The sequence below is a fragment of the Haplochromis burtoni genome, unplaced genomic scaffold (assembly GCF_018398535.1).
Source record: "Haplochromis burtoni strain Fernald_Lab_line unplaced genomic scaffold, NCSU_Asbu1 Contig_259, whole genome shotgun sequence".
In the NCBI taxonomy this organism is placed as follows: domain Eukaryota; kingdom Metazoa; phylum Chordata; class Actinopteri; order Cichliformes; family Cichlidae; genus Haplochromis; species Haplochromis burtoni.
The window spans coordinates 262,232-280,902 of NW_024582620.1; the positions used below are offsets into that span (position 1 = coordinate 262,232).

The 18,671-nt window shown below is 39.9% G+C and overlaps 1 protein-coding gene across 6 annotated transcripts in view; it reads left to right on the forward strand.

Annotated features, from left to right (window-relative positions):
* brsk2a (BR serine/threonine kinase 2a) overlaps nucleotides 1-18,671 on the forward strand; it is a 170,536-nt gene that overhangs the window by 129,814 nt on the left and 22,051 nt on the right. For all 6 annotated transcript variants that reach the window (XM_005942869.3, XM_005942870.3, XM_005942873.3 and 3 more), the window contains 5 exons: nucleotides 1,903-2,019; nucleotides 7,420-7,453; nucleotides 7,584-7,652; nucleotides 9,138-9,284; nucleotides 14,189-14,220. In XM_005942869.3, coding sequence (XP_005942931.1) covers nucleotides 1,903-2,019; nucleotides 7,420-7,453; nucleotides 7,584-7,652; nucleotides 9,138-9,284; nucleotides 14,189-14,220 — 399 coding nt within the window. The remainder of the gene's footprint in view (nucleotides 1-1,902; nucleotides 2,020-7,419; nucleotides 7,454-7,583; nucleotides 7,653-9,137; nucleotides 9,285-14,188; nucleotides 14,221-18,671) is intronic.

An 18,671-nucleotide genomic window follows, 5' to 3' on the forward strand; every position in this document is an offset into this window, starting at 1 on the left:
TCCTGGGTTGTTTTGCATGCACTGGTCTTTTTAATGTGTATCCAAAGATTTTCAGTGATTTTAGGGAATGTGTGGGCTGTAGCTGAAACTTGAGCTTGCACCTCTAGGGGCTGTGGATTTTGGGGTGTATTTAGGATCACCATGCTGTCTTACAAGTCATTCACTTTTCATCTTTAGTGTTTTTCATGATTGTGTGATGTTAGGTTTCAGAACTGGTATTCCTTTTGCTCTTCGCTCTACCATTCTCTTGCTTTGTGAGCTGGTAGGTGGGTAAAGGAACCCTTGATGGATGATTTTTGGGAAATATGCGATGAGTTTTTGTAAACTCAGCCTTAGCACCCACAGGCTACTTAAGGTCTGAGATCTGATACCTTACTTTTAAAAAATGGATAAGCTAATTAATTAATAATCTGAGAGCTGAAATCTTTGGTGCACAAATTTTTCAGGCTTTTCCTTTTTTTTGTTCCACTCAAAAATAATAATACAAAAACGACTAATACGACATTAATCTCCCTTAAAATTTACAGTGTTTCCTCCTGGTCTTTTAGCTAGGAGACTTTGTCCATTATTTCAATATTAATGAATCTTTTAACACATTCATAAATATCACTATGATCATTATATAATCAACAGCCACTCTGAACACTTTACAATAATGCTCTGACCTGTTGGGACACATGCATGCACCTTGGAGATGCACTGTTCAGACACTCTCATATTGGTGCCCCTGGAGCAGTTTCGTAAATGTTTGTTCCTTCCCCATGACAGTGCTAGTTAAAACTCTCAGGCTACTTGCATCACAGTCAAATGATGGTTGTGTGAATTGATGAAAGATTTAGCCTGGGGAGAACTGTTTTAGATGCTATCTATGTTTTATTTCAATTATAGCTGAGATCACAGAGACTGCCAGGATGATGATGATAACAAGCCAGCTGACAGTTAATCCCTCAGGACAGGAAACGAGTTTTACAGCAACTGATGTCATCTAAGGTTAAATGTCCATTGTGATGAGGCACTCTTCAAAGGCAGTCACATCCAGCTATTGTTCTATCTCCCCTTTCTATCATTGGAGTAGCAGGAAGATGAAAGTCGAGATAACTCTGGGGCTCTCCAATACCCAAGACCTCCTATTAAAGCAAAATGGAAACTAAGGAAGTACATAAAGATTGTAGAAAAGATAGCCAAGTAAGTGTCAGCGCATACACATACATATACATGTCTGTGTTACCCTCTTCAGCATTGGCAGACATCACAAGAACTGTACAGTATGATGTAATAGAACCCTCAACCCGGGAAGAGATGTTAAACATCCAATAAAATGCTAACGCCACTCCTCTTTGAAGAGCCACTCATCAAAATTGAGGTCTTAACCTCAGAGTCAGCATCAGAAAGTTATTTCTCTCAACGGCTCCTTTTAAGTAGGGAGATTATGTCTGCTGGATATTATCCCCCTTGCTGTGTTTAGTGGTACTGAATGGCATCTAATGAACACCACCTCTGCGGTTGCCTCCCCTTGATGCCCTTTGCTCAGCCAGTTTGCTGGTGGCTGTCTGGGAGATGAGAGGAAGGAGTTGAGGGGCAAAGAGAGAAGGAAACAGAAGGAGAAAAGGACACAGCAGGGGGCTCTCACACCTTTTACCAGTGCAGTTACAAGGTGGGAGCCCTTAGTTTTAGCTTGGACAGATCAAAGGAGAGAGGTGTTGCCAAGAGCACGATGGTAGCAGCAATAGCTGGTTACTGTTATGTCTTGTTCATGCATGGATCCAAGTGTGGTACACAGGTGTTTGATATACCGTTCAGGACCCCTTTTGTTTCTCCTCAGTATCACTTGCTTTTATTAAATATGATGAGCTTTTTCACGTTTCATTAACTGCTGCATGTTTCTATCTCATTTTCTTTCAGTCACAGGGATCTAAAGCCAGAGAACCTCTTGCTAGATGAAAAGAACAACATCAGGATAGCAGACTTTGGCATGGCTTCCCTTCAGGTTGGCGATAGTTTGTTGGAAACCAGCTGTGGGTAAGTAGAATCACAAATGTAATGTCTGTATGTACTGAATGATATTAGATATCAGATGTCCCGAGGGAGTAATTAAAAGGTCATAGTGGAGGTGGAAATGCTGCTATGGAAGAGGAAAACTGGGAGAAGTCAGAGAGACTAAGTGGAGTGAGTGGAGCCATCAGACTCTCAGCTAGGTGCAGCGTTGTCAAAGTGCCCATAATCGTGCTGTGCTGATCTCTTCAGGAGACACTTTCAGTGTCTATCACCGACTATGGTATCTGGCGATGAGCGTGGCCAGGGCCACGGCCACACATTACTGCTCCCGTCTTCTAATATTTCACACTGGGTTTATGATCTAATAGTCACAACCGCACCAGGCACATCAATCCCATGACATTAATGAATTTGCTTGCAGGAAGAGTCACTTTTAAAGTGGGACTACACTCGAAAAAGGACCGAGGTCTCTTTTATTGTGGGAGTGATTTTCTTCAACCCTAAGGTGTGGCGGTCATTGTGCAGGGTCATATTTATCAATAAAAGGCAACACACTTTATGATGACTTTTAAGCACTGGGTTCATAAACTCAGTGACACCATGGATTAACAGAAACACCTCACTGCTGCACTATAGCATTTCACTCTTCCATTAAATTCACTTCAAAAAGATTTGAATATGTAAGCGCAACCCAATATGATAGAAGTGCATTGTTATTTTTATTCTCTTTATCACTAGCTGGGCCCACGTCCTCATTTAAGTTTGACAGCGTTTTAGTAGGTAAAAGTGAATGCTTTGACGTGAATTGAGCTGCGGTTTGGCGAAGGCCTCGAAGGGGACTGGCGATGGCTACCGGGCCTGGCAGATCCCCATGTACTAAACAGAAGTGAAGAAGTTGAAGAAGGACGGAGGGAGGGTGGAGCACGTAAACGAGAATGATCAGCTTGCAGAACTAGGGGAACCTATATAGATGACAGCCGGAAGGAGCGTGTTTGGAGGCGTGGTCCTGCTCCTGAAATTCCTATACATAATCTCCAATTATTTTCCCAAGATAATGAAATCTTATTGTCTAGTGATGGAGTAAAATAACATAGAGTTTTGATAAGTAGGTATAGTTCACCTATTAAAACATATATAGAACACAAGCAGGCACTCGATAGGGAAGTAATGATGAGTCCATGTTTTGATGTCAGAGCTGGCTCAAAGTCTTGCACACACTTGTGACAGACATCCATAACACTCTAGAAATGGTTCCACAAATTTGCTCAAACTGAGTGGTCTAAGTTGTTATCTTGCTTGTAAAGTGGATGTCTTGGGAAAATATTTCCTCTGCATTTGCACATGACACTCTGTGCACGGCTGGATATATGCTCTGTGACAGCTGTCCCCAGCTCAGATTGATTCTGTCCAGATTAAGCCTCCAAATCAGCTGAAACTGAAGTTACACACACTTTACACACGCAATACAGCAACACACATGCGCACACAGAACAGGCTTAGTTCATCCCTCACCTCTAAGTCCCTATGTCCTCTGCTTGTTTGGGTGCCTCTCTGTCTCTGACTCCCTCCCTTTATATAACACACACGCGCGTTCATTGTGCATGTGCATGCAAACACATGCATCCAGTTGAAACTGTTGCATAATTTTTTTTCAGCAGTCGCACAATGCCTAAGCTCTCATGACTCATCGGTAGAGATCAGGCCAACTCAAAGCAGTGCGCATAGCAATCTGCAAGTCAGATGTGTCCACCGTTTAGTCATTGTTCAGCTTTGATGACCACATTAAAGTTTTCTATTTTCCTAGAAAGCCTATATGCAGCAGCTCTTACTCAGCAGTATCTTTTGACCAACTTGATCTATATTTGATTGCATTCTGCTGCCACTCACTTGGAGCAAGCCTTAATTTGATAGAGGTGGAATGAATATTCTTTGCCCTCTTAAATTTATAAAGTACTAAAAGTACCCTGTTGGAAGCACGAACACAGAGCTGTCCATGAAACAAATGCATGCACGCAGTTTGGTTGGGGCCCACATCTGTTCACGATTTTTTGTTTTTACAGATTAACACTTGATTGCGCTCCTAATAACATAAGTCGTCATCAAGTCATTTGACATTGCGCGCCCTGCATCTGTCTCTCCTCCACTCTGACTCCACATCTGTGAGGAGGGAATATATAGGAGAGAAGAGTGAAGATAAAAGCAGCCCCTTACATTGAATTGTTTCCCTGACACAAACACAGCACAAACACAGAACCTACCACCTTCAGGAAATGAGAAGACAATTGAGAGAAATACTGTTTTCTTTCCAATCAATAAATTTAGCCACTTCCCATCTGCATATTAATTTCAAAGTTTGCACATGTGTCCATGTTTGTGTGTGGATATGTATTGACATGCTTTTGTATTGTGTATGCATATGGCTTCCCATGTGTGTTGGAGTTGCAAATGATGGCTTGCAAATTAAATTAGTTTTACATTATTACTAATGATAATAATTTGATACAGTAACGAGAAAACGAGCAAATAGCATCTTGATTGGCAATCACTTTGAGCATTGTCATTTACAGAGAGATCAGGTGTCTATCTGAACAACCCTACGGCACCAAAAACACGAGCCTTACAGTCTTGATTAGGTCTTGTCTGTTTGCATGTACGTCTCATAGCAGAATGTTGGCGCCATTAATGTTTTCGTGTCTTCGTGCTGTTTCCTAATATGTGTGTATGTGTGTTGTTATTGATTATTCATGCCCCTCTGAATGTCCCGTCTCTAAGTGTAGATATGACACTTTTTAATTAAACACATTTATCTGGCCCCTTCTCATCATGCAGCAGTCTGACACAAATGTATTCCATTTGCTGTGGGTAATGGAGCTGAGTGAAGATGAAACTTGCCCCAGGTAGAGTAGTGGGAGCCTCAGAGCACATACATAAATACGTGCAGACATACAGATGTATAGCAGATGCATTGGCAAGCATATTCAAATATGGATTCTGGGATGCAAATACAACCTCTTCCTCTGTCTGTACAAACCCAGCTGGGAGTTCATCACTGCTTACTGTTTATTTACTATAATTCCATGGCACAGATTGATGAAAGGAAATTATCTTATATGCAATGAGGAAGTGCACGGATTTAGTCCAAAAAGATGAATTTTCATGAAGATTTATGTCTGTGTCTCAGCGCTTCTTTCAATGCTTCTGTCGTAATTCACATCTCTTAAGATCACGATACATCCCTTCATACATATGTGTCCAGTATACTGTGTATTGTAGAGATCCAGAAATCCCTCTCTAGACAGTTACGACTCATGAACTCTATACATGAGATAAAGCCAACTTTTTATGCATCAATAGAAGACAGTCCTTTCCTGCCTGTTGAACTGTTTTTCTAAAGACTACATTTTTCTGGTCAGTGGGAAGTGGCTCTCACGGTTTTCTATTTATCTTTAGTGTCCCACCATATAACCCGAACCTGGTGTGAGCAGCATGGATGTTTCTACAATATCACCCATACTTGATCCGCAATCAAATGTGAAAGGAACTTTGCAGCATTGACCCCGTTAACTGGCTTGTTCACTGAAGCGTACTCGGATGGATTTTATCGTGTCATTGAATGGTTGTTAACTTAATGAAACACTGTATACCTGGTGTAGTTAAGCTTGTGCTGCGAGTCGCTGGCAGCAAATTACTTACTAAATAGAGCTGTGATAGTGGGAAACATTGCAGCTGAACTAGGTTAGCCTTTCAAAAGTCAGAATGTTATCATAATAGCAGAAGGGGCTTTCTAAACATAAAATAATGAGTGGACTGAGTGTTTCAAAGTGAGCACTACAAAGCTCATCCTAGACCCGGTGTTCCTAAGGCATACCAAAAGTGGCCGCACCTTTAGAGGATGAATACATTAAACATTTTCGTTAGATAAAAGAGTAATGTTTTTATTTAAAAAAAAATTTTGATCAAAAAATCCTAATAACATGAAGCATTTTACTGACTTACCTCTTTTTTTTCGTTATAAAAGAACTACATGGATCCTTTTTTGTAGCAACCACCAGTGGTACTGCGCTTTAAAGTACTGATGCATTGGCTTCAGCTATTTGACCTATTGGCTACTTCCACATCTTATATGTGGGTCAGTTCATCTGAACCCATCTGAATTCATGAAATGTAACACAAAAGAAACCGTACAGAAAACAAACAAAAAACTCCCACCTCACTCTCACAAATTTGCCTGAAAAAATGCTAAAATTTCGCGTTTCTGTTGGTTTGGTTTTTTTGATTTAAGTGTCCCAATGGATGAAGGTTAGGTATCTTTTTACACATGAAGTTCCATATTTTTTTTCTGTGTCAATATCTGCTACTATGGCTCTGTGAATATAGGCTGTAAAGAGTGTGGCATAGAATGGTGGATGCTTTAAGAAATAAAATATTTGCATTCCCAGTCTTTGACAGTAGATTTGAAGTCCTGTCGAAACCAAAGCTGTAGGGGAACGTGTGGCATTTGATGAACTGACAAGAAATGACCTAAATGGGACAAAGCTATAGGTTTTGCATGCCTTGTGTGTTGTGGCCTTCATGAAGTAAAATGAGTGCAGAGCTGATGGGTTTTTTTCTTTGAAGAAAAGTCATCAAGTACTTATTTGCACAGGCACTTGGAGATCCCGAGTTGGCACGGTAACCGTGTTTGTTTTTGGCCAGTATTTTGACAGTCTGAATAAGCTGGGCTGTCAGAGCTGGTATTCTTGAGTGCACAAGAAAACAGCCAATCTAAAGGCTGTTTACAAACTACGTAGTCCCTCAGTCGACCCAAATGCTATGCCATTAAATAGAGTGAGACAAAGAGGTGGACAACACATTTCATAATGGTAGGAGGTCTAGGGAGACAGGTGATTTGTTTTGAGGAGCAAAGAAATTAAGTTTTTTATCTGATTAATTGATTTCCAGAGAATACCTTAAAAATATAGGAATGTCAAACAGTGAGAAGAATTAATATATAGAGTAACAAGTCACCCATATGCTGCACTCATCCATAGACCTGGGCTTATGGAGGGGTCTTTGCAAGGTAGCTCCATAAATCTTCATATGATATTGATATGTCAATCTAGTCATTGGCTTTACTGTCAGTCTATCCAGGGGCTGTAAAGATTAGTGGGTCTGTTCACCGTCTGCTGTGAGAGGATGCCCTTGACTGAGCAAGGCAGAGGACATCCAAACACTCTCAGGACCCCTAAACTCCTAAAACACATCTTGATCTACGTTCGCTGGAGAGTTTTACTGTCTGCATAAATTGTTGTCTTCATATTTTCAGACTGTGACTTATGCTTGTTTGTTTTATCTGTTGTGAACTTTTATTTACTCTGCAGCACAACGGAAAAAAGTCCTTAGATAACTTGAACCTTCTGTATCTGTTTGCTCCTTTTCCAACAGATCTCCGCACTACGCATGTCCAGAGGTCATCAGGGTAAGTGACTACTCACAGAATCACAATATTCATTCCTCCTGTGCTAACTTATTTTTAGTCATCCTCCGTCTTGTTTCAGTTGGCCTTAACGTTAAGTCTAAACTTGTCTAACACAATGTTTTGCCCTTAGGGAGAGAAGTATGACGGGAGGAAAGCAGACGTCTGGAGCTGTGGGGTCATTCTTTTTGCTCTGTTGGTGGTGAGTGTCAGCTTGTTCTTCAGTAAATGATGTTAATATTATACTGACACCCAGTTTAACATCTCTAGAGGCATATTGCGTAATACAATTTTGCCATGAAGTGTTGCTTTTGTGTCATATCCAGGAGTAAGTCTAGCCTTTGCATCGTAGTGAATAAATAAAGAACGCAAGTGAAGCTTGAAAAATAAAAAGAGAGTGCTAGCCTAAACTCACCACGGAGCCTCTGACATAAACTCAGGTGTTAAGGAGTTAAATTCAAATTCTGTCATTTAAATGAAAAAAACCCTAAATGTTGCAGAAACACCCTCTAGCTGATATAGTTGTGCTACAGAAGATCAGAGAAAAGAAGCATCTTTTTATTCATTATCCTGTACCCACAGACGACGCTGTATCCATAATCAGGTCTATTCTCTAGCTGCATTATGTCTGTGGTTCCCCAGCCATGCAGCCCCGAAGCTTTGTTTCATCAACAGCTGTACTGTAGTTCCTACACACTCCAGCTCCATGAATAATTCATACAGCCAAACTGAAAGACAAGAGCCTAAAATAAATACCAATGCTGACAGGGCAGCTTTTGGCCACAGGCCCTGTGTATTTGTCTTTGTTTTTGCCGCTCTCTCCCTCCACTCTGTCTGTCTTATGTGTGTGTGCACTTGTTTTAAGGATAGTATACTTAGTACTGTTGTGTTGCATAAAACTGATGTTGCTTACCATTATCTCCATCATGACCACGCTTTTCTCGCTCCAAACAAAAGTTTTTTTTTCCGCCTCTGCTGCTTGACTGCAGAAAAATGCTGTCTCTCTTCAGTTTCGTCCTGCTGACTAGCCGCGAGATAACCATTTGTCTGATTGTGGGAGACACGCATACTCCGCAGGAGTTAGGCTGCACTCAGATCATCTGTTACACAAGTCTACCTTCCTTTTTCCTGCCTCTTTATTTCTCAGCAGCTCTTTCTGTATTTTCCTCACCCTTTCCATCTTTCTCCACCCCTCCATCTTCTCTTGTGATTGAGGTTGCCATTCATCAAATTGCTACATCTGTGAGGTGTCAGCACCCTCTGATAAATGACTCTTATGAAAGAATTCTAAATGAATGAGGTAAATGAGAAATCTGGGTAATTATTAGCGAAGCCCTGTTTTCAGCTCACTGCTGTTTATTATTTATTTAGCGTTGCTGTTTAGGGCAAAATGCTCCAACTGGAGAGTTGAATGAGTTGCGAAAGCAAGCTGAATTTTTAAGTCGTGCAGGATTAAGATTCGAAATGTGTTTTTGTTTCTTCTAGCGAGTCTTGTTAGTCATTAATAATCTTTTTTTCTTTTGTGACTTCAGTCAGTTAAAATCATTTTCTCTGTCATAATGCTGCTGTTGTATTAAGCGCAAATTCTTTCTTCTCTACTTAGTTCCCTGCTCCTACTTGTCACGTCTGCCAACTATCATTTCAGTCTCTTTTCTTTTCTCTTTTCTCTGCCTTTATGTTTCTTCAGGGCGCCCTACCGTTTGATGATGACAACTTAAGGAATCTTTTGGAGAAGGTGAAGCTGGGTGTGTTTCACATGCCACACTTCATCCCTCCAGATTGTCAGAACCTTCTCCGTGGCATGATTGAAGTGGATGCCTCCAAAAGATTAACGGTCAGTTCAGTAAAGAGACTCGGTGTTAACTCAGAATTGTGTGTATTTGTGCATATCTTTTATGCACATAAAAGTACTCAGTGCACTTTGCAACCTTACCTCTTTATGCATAGAGAATAAAAGGGACATGAAATGAAATGTAATATGGTGCAGAGGTTTTAGGGGCATTTTAGAAGTTAAGATTGTTAGCATTGCAGCAAGCCCAGACATACAGACAGAATCATAAAGAGCAATCTTCAATAAGAAGAGGAACTTCTGCAACAGATAACATGGCCTTGCAGAGTCCTCAGCATCAACATAATGTCCTATTATCATGTCAACATCACCGAGTCTGCCTAGGACTACATTAAAAGACAGATGCAAATGAGACAGCATATTTCCACTGAACAGCTTTTGAAAGTTCTCCAAGATGGGTGCAATAACCTGCCCCACAAATGGAGTGAAGAAGGTTCTACTTTTATCTAGTTTAATTCAGTATTCGTATAGTACCTAGAACTTAAACAGTACAGTCTATCAGCAAAAAATATTTCGTAGTTAATATTTACTACCAACAGTGTTTACTAATTACATTTTAGAAGCTACAAATTAATTTTATACATAATTCAAGAAACTATTCCTGGAAAATATTTGGACAGATGTGGAGTAAGAGTAAGCTCAACTAACTTAAACTAAAATATATAGTATCAGTTTGGTGCTGTTGTTCTTTCTTGATACAAATGTGTTTGTATCATTCCCAGTTCTGTGTAAGTTCAAGTACATTGTGTGGATTCAGGAGAGGAGTGTTGCTTGTGTACCGCACACTGATCACCTTGGCAAGGTAACCGGATTAGAGAGCAAGAACAGAGATATAAAGGACGGAGTGTCGGGTTGAGAGAGATGGACGAATGTAAATAATGAAAGAACTAAAAAACGGACATGTTTACCAGAGAGACAGTGGAGCCCTTCTTTGTTATCCTGCATTTCACATTCAGAACAGTGCACAAAGCTACATCCAGTCTGCAAGTTACTGTATTTAATCACATCCTCATTTTTACTGTATGCACACAGCTTCTCCAGGTATCTCTGTGAATCAGTGCATCAAACAAAACTATTTTCATGCACTTGCCAGCAACATTCGCCAAGGGTGGTGATGACACCACCCTTGGCGAATGTTGCTGCTCCATTTCTTTATGCATTAAATCATCTCAAACCGTGTCAGAATGAGTAAGAGTAAAGTAACAGGAATGTGAAAAACAGCGGCAGGAGTAGCAGCAGAAAAATAAAGTTTAGAAACCGACATGAAAAGAGATGTTCATATGCAGGATGCTCATTTGTATTGAAACAAGAAACAGAAAGATCAAACCTTTTTATTATGCACTATGCACACTATATTATTTATTTTTCTGGTCCCTCTGTCTGATGAGGACAGGTCACCCTGAGATTCCCTAGATATGTCCACCAGCCTCCAGCAATGTCCTAGTCAAAGGGTTACATGCAGACCATGCTGCTGGGAGAGAATATGCTACCTGTCTGCTCCTCTCTTGCATCAGGACTCCACACAGAGCTCAGGGGATGTGTTGTAACCTCGAGGAATGTCAAATATCCTCGTTAGATCGAGCATTCGTGGAGTTTATAGTGACCGCTAGTCAGACCTGAGCCAGGTACACTGAGGGGCAAAAATGACATCATAATGGAACATGACATTCACTTATGTGGGATTATTTCCATAATAATGTTTGCTGAATCAAATCAATGGGGTAATCAGACTCTAAATACGGGCTGTGTTTCAGTAGGTCTATTGTCACCTTCTGTTAATTAGGTTTGTAAGCAGACGCACACAAGTAAACACACAAAGTCAAGGCCTCCTCAGAGTTTGAGTGGGAGGGCACGTACCTGGGATTAAGGGGCTTAGGCCAATAAAAGCCTTTCTCTCCATTTCCTGTCTGTGCAGTCAGGGACCCAGAGGCAACTAAGCCAACCACCTCAGTGCAATCATCTCATCTTCAGTATTCAAATGATAAAAGACACCGTGGAAAGATCTGCCTCCTCATGGTACCTGAGTAATACAGAGGATTGACTAGATTACTATAATAAAGAGCAAAGTTCCTAGATGGAAATAAAGAAGGTGTTTTGTTTTTTGTAAGAGACACCAGAACCTTTCTAGAAGTGGACTGAAACACTTTGTTTTAATGATGACAATTGTTTTTAGGCCAATGTAATCTTTTAAAGACTTGCCAAAATTGGCAAGTGTTATCTCGGAATCTGAAATACTTACGGATCCTTCTGTTACTGCTCTCTCAGCAATTACAAAGACTGCAATGACTACAGTAAGAAAGCTGAAGAAAATGGGGTTTAGCATTCATGTGGAGGAAAAGAACATCTCTTCTTCTTAAGCCTAATGTTCAGCTGCTTTTTAATATGAACAGCTACTCAGCCAATCACATGGCAGAAGAAATTGTCAAGACAACCTGCTAAAGTAAAAAAAAAAAGCATCAGAATGGGAAGAAAGGTGATTTCACACACTGTTGAAATGCTGGGATAACCACTTGTTAAAACCACAACACGTCAGATCTTGGAGCAGATTTGCAACAGCAGCTGAAGAATAGACCAGGGACTGCTCCTGTCAGCTAAGAACAGAGAAACCAAGGCTACAGATAGCATTAGCTCACCAAAATTGGAAAATTTAATATTTTTATAATATATTAGTCTCCATTTCTGATGCAATATTTGGATGAAAAACATGAAAGCGTAAATAGACCCCCTACTTTGTATCAACAGTTCAGGCAGTTGGCACACTTTGGACTGTTTTAGCACCAAGTGAGCATATCTAAAACGGCGCAGCCTACCTGAATATTGATGTTGACCATGTCTGTCCCTTCATGACCACAGTGCGCCCTTTTTTCAATGGCTGCCTCCAGCAGGATAATGTGCCTCATCAGAGAGCTAATCATCGTCTAAAATAATCTCAAACTGGTTACTTGAACATGGCAATGAGTTCACCGTACACAAATGGCCTCCATAGTTTACAGATCTCAGTCCAAGAGATCAACTTTGGAATTTAGTGGAACAGGAAACCCACATCAAGGATGTGCAGCAACATGAACCAAAATCTCCGATGCAAGTTTCGGGCACCTTGCAGAATCTATCTCATGAATAGTTAGAACATTTCCATCGGTCACATGGGGTTCAATCGAGTACGAGCAGGACGTACATATTATATGTTTTATATATTCTACGTAATTCTTTCTTTTTACATTCATCAGGTCCCAGTCGCCCCAAATAGCAAAGAGAAATTAAAAATGCATGCCATGAAAGAGTTTGGGTCTTAGGAGGTTAATTCAATGTTTGTTCATTGTGTAAAAGCTGTTCTTAACTGTCTATTTAATTGAATAAAGTCTGTAAGTATTTAGGCAGTGACACAACCTTGGTAATTTTGTTGCTAAAAACATTCAGCTGGAATTCTTTGATTCATGGCCGTAACATGACTGCTTATCATTAAATTATGCAATTAGTTTGGAGCCTGTGAAACTAGAAGGATTAAATCTTTTGTTAAATCCCTTGAATCACAGCTGAAAGTTTTAACTTCGAGCACATCTTTCAGTTACACAGTTTTCAAATACTTATACATCTGACTTTATGTGTTTCTGTATATTATGACTTGAAACAACAGAGTAAGTCTCTACTGTAAACACGGATTGTGGTCCTTCCTCCACTGAACAGCCATGTGACTGTTCTTTCTGCTTACAGACCTACAAACACAAGTAAGCTGAGAATCACATATGCAGCACCTTGATAAATATATACCTCGATGTGGACAGAGCATTCTCAGCCAGTATTATACAGCATCTCTTCTGCCTGAAAGCAGCTGGAATCAGTAGTGACACATTTAGAAACTGATTGATGTGATTCTACGTTTCAAACCACATCACTTTCAACCCTGTGTGAGATACAAGACTCTTGCCTCCAGGCCTTCAATAAAAGTCGGACAGAGTAGGTCACCCACTAGTCTCTATCTGACTGGCAGGGTGTCCTTGTCAATATCACGACCTCTGTGGTAGAGTCACCTATAGTCAGTAACCACAGTCTTCTCGGCTCTGTGATTGCACTAACATCTCAGGAAGGCATGCATCGGTGCTGAAGCACAGAGGTAAATTCTCTAGGGAAGTGGTAACATCAAGACATTGATGGAGACACTGACACGAGAACTATGCATCTGAATAAGTGACAATAATTAGAGCTGTCATGTGTATCTCCTGTGGTTCCACAACAACAGCTTGAGCAAATTAAAAAGTCCCAGCAGTGACATTGATCCGCTTTCCTTCTGTGGGCAGTTGAAACACCGTGGAGTCATTCTAGCAGACATCTTCCTTTGTTGCTATTTTGCCCGCTGTTCCTCTCTTTCTGCTTTTCCTTTTTTGACAAAAGACTACGCTGACAGGGTTGGTGACAAAGTGGCCACTCTAGATGTGCGATGACAAGGGTAGTATTAAAAAAAGTGAGTGTGTGAGTCAGTGAAATGGGAAGAGGATGAGAATAGGAGATTCCCTTCAGACCAGAGGGCTTGGCAGGGTCAGCTGCATGTGTGAGGGAGATAATATTCTGTGTTTAGCTCAGTTGTATCACCTTCCTCTTTTTGCCTTTGCTGAACCTTTCTCTCCTTTTCCTCAATATGTTTTTTTTTCCATTGGCAGTCTTAACATTTGAAGGTCTCATTATTTACTTCCACACCTTAACCTGCCTGTTTTGTCTCTGTTTTATTTCCTTGAAACTTCGTAAGTTCAATACTTACTGGCGTTTTAATGTGCCAACAATTTCTATACCTTCGTTTATCGTTTTATTCTCTTGTCAACAACATGATACTATTTTCCAGTGAATTGCATTTTGTGAACTGATCTTCATTTTTTCTTTTCTCGTTACTTCTCCAGTTAGAACAGATCCAGAAGCACACATGGTACATGTAAGTAGTCCTCTGTTTTGTTTTGTTTTCTTTATGTTTACACTCCTGTCCTCCCTTCAGCTATTCTGCAGGGCTTGTAAACCTGAAGGGAGCTGGCACATGAAAAATGACTTTGAGTTCCAGCTCTGTACACAAGAGTACATTTAAGCAGGGCACGACTCCAGGCTGTGGGGGTAAATTGGTAGTGCGTGAAAGAGGATGTGAGGCATATGGTCAGCTGAACAGAGAGCAGGGCAGCAGGAACCGAGATGATGAAAACTAGACTGAACCCAGCTAACCTCAGTGTACCCAGCGTTTGACATGCCGAAAGGGGTGTACCAACCTTTTTAGGCTAACAAATATTTTGAGATAATTTATTGTACACTTGTAAATAAACGAGTTTATTAACTAGGAAAACAAATTAATAAATGCTAGAGATATGAATACACAAATAGAGTATGCATGAGGCTCTTCTACTAAAGGCTCCAGTTGTGTCTCTATCTTATAGCTTTCCATTCAGAGCACATTATTCAAAAAGGGGCCTAGTTGTTACCGGTTTGGCCATTATCGATCCGTAGATTTGCTATAAATTGACAACATTGGCTTTTCCTGGAACATCATTCAAACAACTGTCTCTGTTTCACTGTAGTTCCACACTGTAGTTTTTTGTGTGCGGTCAGTCTCTTTTGAAAATTACACTGTTTTTAAATTTACACTACTTGATTAAAGTGAAAAGTGATCAAGTGGAAGAATTTACTTAACCTCCTTGTCATCCATGATCTTAATTTGTGAAGGTGTATAAAGCCCTGTAGGTCTTGACTTAATAACAACACCATTCAATAGAAGAGAAAATCAGTTTTTAAGGGGGTGTCTTTGAGCATCCTACTTATCTGTATCCACGATTTAAAGTGTTTACGTCTTCAAATATGCTCTCCATTATCATGAGATTTATTTATTTTTCTCATAACAGTGTTCTTATAATAGATTTTAATAATTTACAAGTGTTTTGTTAAGTATTAAAAACATTTACCAGTAGGTTTGAGGATTGCTTTTGGCAATGCAATACCAACGATGAATCATCAGAGGAGAGTCTGCATCTTGGAAGGGGCTGAGTTATGGTTTCTGTCCTGTACTGAAAGATCATGTAAACACAGGAAGACTGATATAAGAAACAAGAGGAGACAAGAGCTAGGCAAGAAGACTAATGTAGTATGAGTTTTGTCAGTGAGGAAGTTGCCATGCTATCTGTCTCTGCACGGCAGGCTGGCTTGTCAAGTGACTGGCTGAATGAATGAACTTATAAATGAATGAATGAGAGGTGACATTTGTCTGACAAATGTGGTCATTTTCCACAGGCAACTCATCTGTGATGTAAAAACATAATAAAATAAAATAAAAAAACATGTCAAAATCACAAAAAGAAAAACTTTTGACACAAAATTGAATAAAGCCATCAACCCTGTATTTTTAGATGGTGATTGTTCCAACAATCTTTCAGCACACTTGCCTGGAGCTGTGATGATGAAGAACGCAGTGCCAGGCCAAACAGATAGTTTAGTTAACTTTCTGAAACTAAGTGTCCCACGAAAACAGTTAAGTCCTATATAAGAAAGGTTGTAAAACTGATTGTTTATATAAACAGTTGCAGAAACATTAGTATAATTCAACCTCTATATATAATTATATATATATATATAATTCAAACTACAGCCATAAAAAATTGCCATGAAGTAGAAACTGTGAAAAGCTGGCAAAGTTAAAAATCATCTTAGGCTACGTTCACACTGCAGGCGAAAGCGCATCAAATCCGATTTTTTTTTGACCATATGCGACCCATATCCGATCATGGTGTGACAGTGTGAACGGCACAAATCCGATATTTTCAAATCCGATCTGGGTCACTTTCGTATGTGGCACTGATACATACATATCCGATGTCTCAGAAAGCGACTGCTGTGTGAACGGTCAAGCCGCATTAAATCCGTCTTTTACGTCACTGACACAAGACAGACGCCAATTATCAGCGCCAGAGAAGACATCGCGAACGCTTCCTGGCCATCCGGTGAAACTGCTGGGAAGACAACGTTGGAGAAACGTGAACATTTTATTTGTACTGCATAACCTGCAGGTTCTGACAGAAATCTACAACTATCCTTTGAAGCACCGCTCCTCTAAAACAGCAATAAGGATCATTATTAGGTTATCTACATTATTATGTAAATAACAAAATAACTTAAAGCAAAAATCGGGAAACATGAAGTCCGAAGTCTTTATATTAAGGCCATCAGTCAAACAATATAGTTTGTTCTGGGTCTAAACAGAGCGCGTTGTGTATGATGTCTTCTTTTGCGCATGCGGGCCGCTTTGAGCGTTCACACTAGAGAGCGTTTGCTGTCGCATTTTATTTGTAGTGTGAACGAGCAGACAAAAAAATCGGATTTGATCAAAAAATCGGAATTGAGCATTAAGACCTGCAGTGTGAACGTAGCCTTATTCTCTCTGATATTAAGCATTTTTCACTTTTTTCAATTTCTAAAGAACTTATTCCTGTTTACTGAACCAAATGGTTAGTGTCCTTAAGATCTTTATTGAATCAGTCACTCTTTTAGCAATAAATGAAACAATTTTCACCTAAATAAATACAACTTGCATTCAAAGAATGAAAATTAGGCAAGACAGACAAAATGTAAAAGCCAGTGATCATGCATGTAGCTCATGTATGGTTTCGTGGCTGAATGCAGACCAGGGATGACTCTTATGTGCTTCTTATGTTCTGACAGAAAGGGGCTCATATTGTTGACATTATCCTTGATAAAAATGCACTGAAATGCAGAAAAACAGAATTGGAGACAATTCCAACCTTTCCGCCACTGACCACGGCCCCAAACTCTGCCGAGTAAGCATACACAGTACCATTTCAGAAGGAATCTAAAGTCATGTCAGAGACTGTGTGCTGGGTACAGACAGGCAAATGAGGCTAATGAGAAGGAACCTCAGAATCACACATGAAGGTAGGAGGCATTAAGATGCTGGCGAGGGTGATGGTGCACAGTGAGCAAATGGCTGGTAGAGATTTTGGACAAGATGCCCGGGACAACCTGGATGAGGTCAAGATATGGTGGAGGGGGAGGACTGCATGACATACATGGTACTTGCAGTATGCAGTATCAACACTGAAGGTTGCGTGGTGGTGCAGTGGTTAGCATTGCTGTCTCACAGCACAAAGATTCCAGATTTTTCTAGGATAATTGGTGTGCCTGTGAAAGTGTGCGATTGTCTGTGTTAGCCCAGTGAAGGACTGGTCACTTGTTCATGGTGTACTCTCTTTGAACCCAAATTGGATAAGCAGTTAAAATGGAAAAAGGGTAAATGGACTATTTAAACCATGTTCCTTAGTTGTGGATGATTTGTTTTTTCTGGAGCCATATGATATGACCACAGATTTTCATGTTTTGACGTCTGTCTAAAGTATGCTTAGTGGTGCTTTCATTTTTTCTAACTGTGGGATGTTAAAAAGAAAGAAATGTTTGATTTTTGAGCACAGATAAACCTGTTTTGAGGGGATTGTTTATTTTGCCAGAAGAGTCAGCCAGCTGGTGATAGTAAAACATTGAATAGCAGGGAGAATGCGGCGAATTATGACCTCACCGGCTTTCCATATAAATCAAAACTTAAGTAACAGTTTCACCCGTGGGTCGACATTATAAGTCCTCGTGAAGACTTGATTTATTGAAGTTGGACTGTTATATATTTAGATTTCTTTTTCATTACCCTTACCACCCGAATTTATATGCACATACTGAAACAGGAGTGTTGGTGGTTATGTGGGGTGAACAATCAATGTAGGTCTGGTTCACAAGTTCACAGCATATAGAAAAGTGGAGGTCTGTGTCATTTCAATAGCTGCCAGTGAGGTTTATGCTTCACTGGGTTCACTGAAGGAAAAATAATAGATTTAGGGAGGTAAAAAGTGGAAGTGTGTGAGTTCAAATCGGTCTCTGTAATAACTTCTATGCATTGGCGCATTTGCAGAAGTAGTAGATTTGTGTGTGAAAGAAACATCTAGAGTATTATAGAAATCTTTGTGAAAATGGACTGTGCAGTATAACCTTTTATTTCAGTCCTAAAGAATATAAATGTGTGTGTGCATGTAAAAAAAAACAGCAGAAAAAGGTGACATAAATTAATCTAATAATAATAATAATGAAGAAACTACATTTAGAAATCACGCCAGAGTAGAAGAGGCAGGTTGCTGAATATAACAGCATGACTAAGTCATCTGCCTGAATCCTGCTGACACAATCACCCTCTGGAACATGCAAAAGTGCCTACACCTGAGGAAAACCTGTGACTTTAAAAGTCTCTTAATATAAACTAAAGTCATACTGACACAAAAGGTCATATTAAAGTTTGTACTTCTACGATTTTACACAATTGTGTTCCAAATGCAAGTTTCTATATGAAAAAACCAA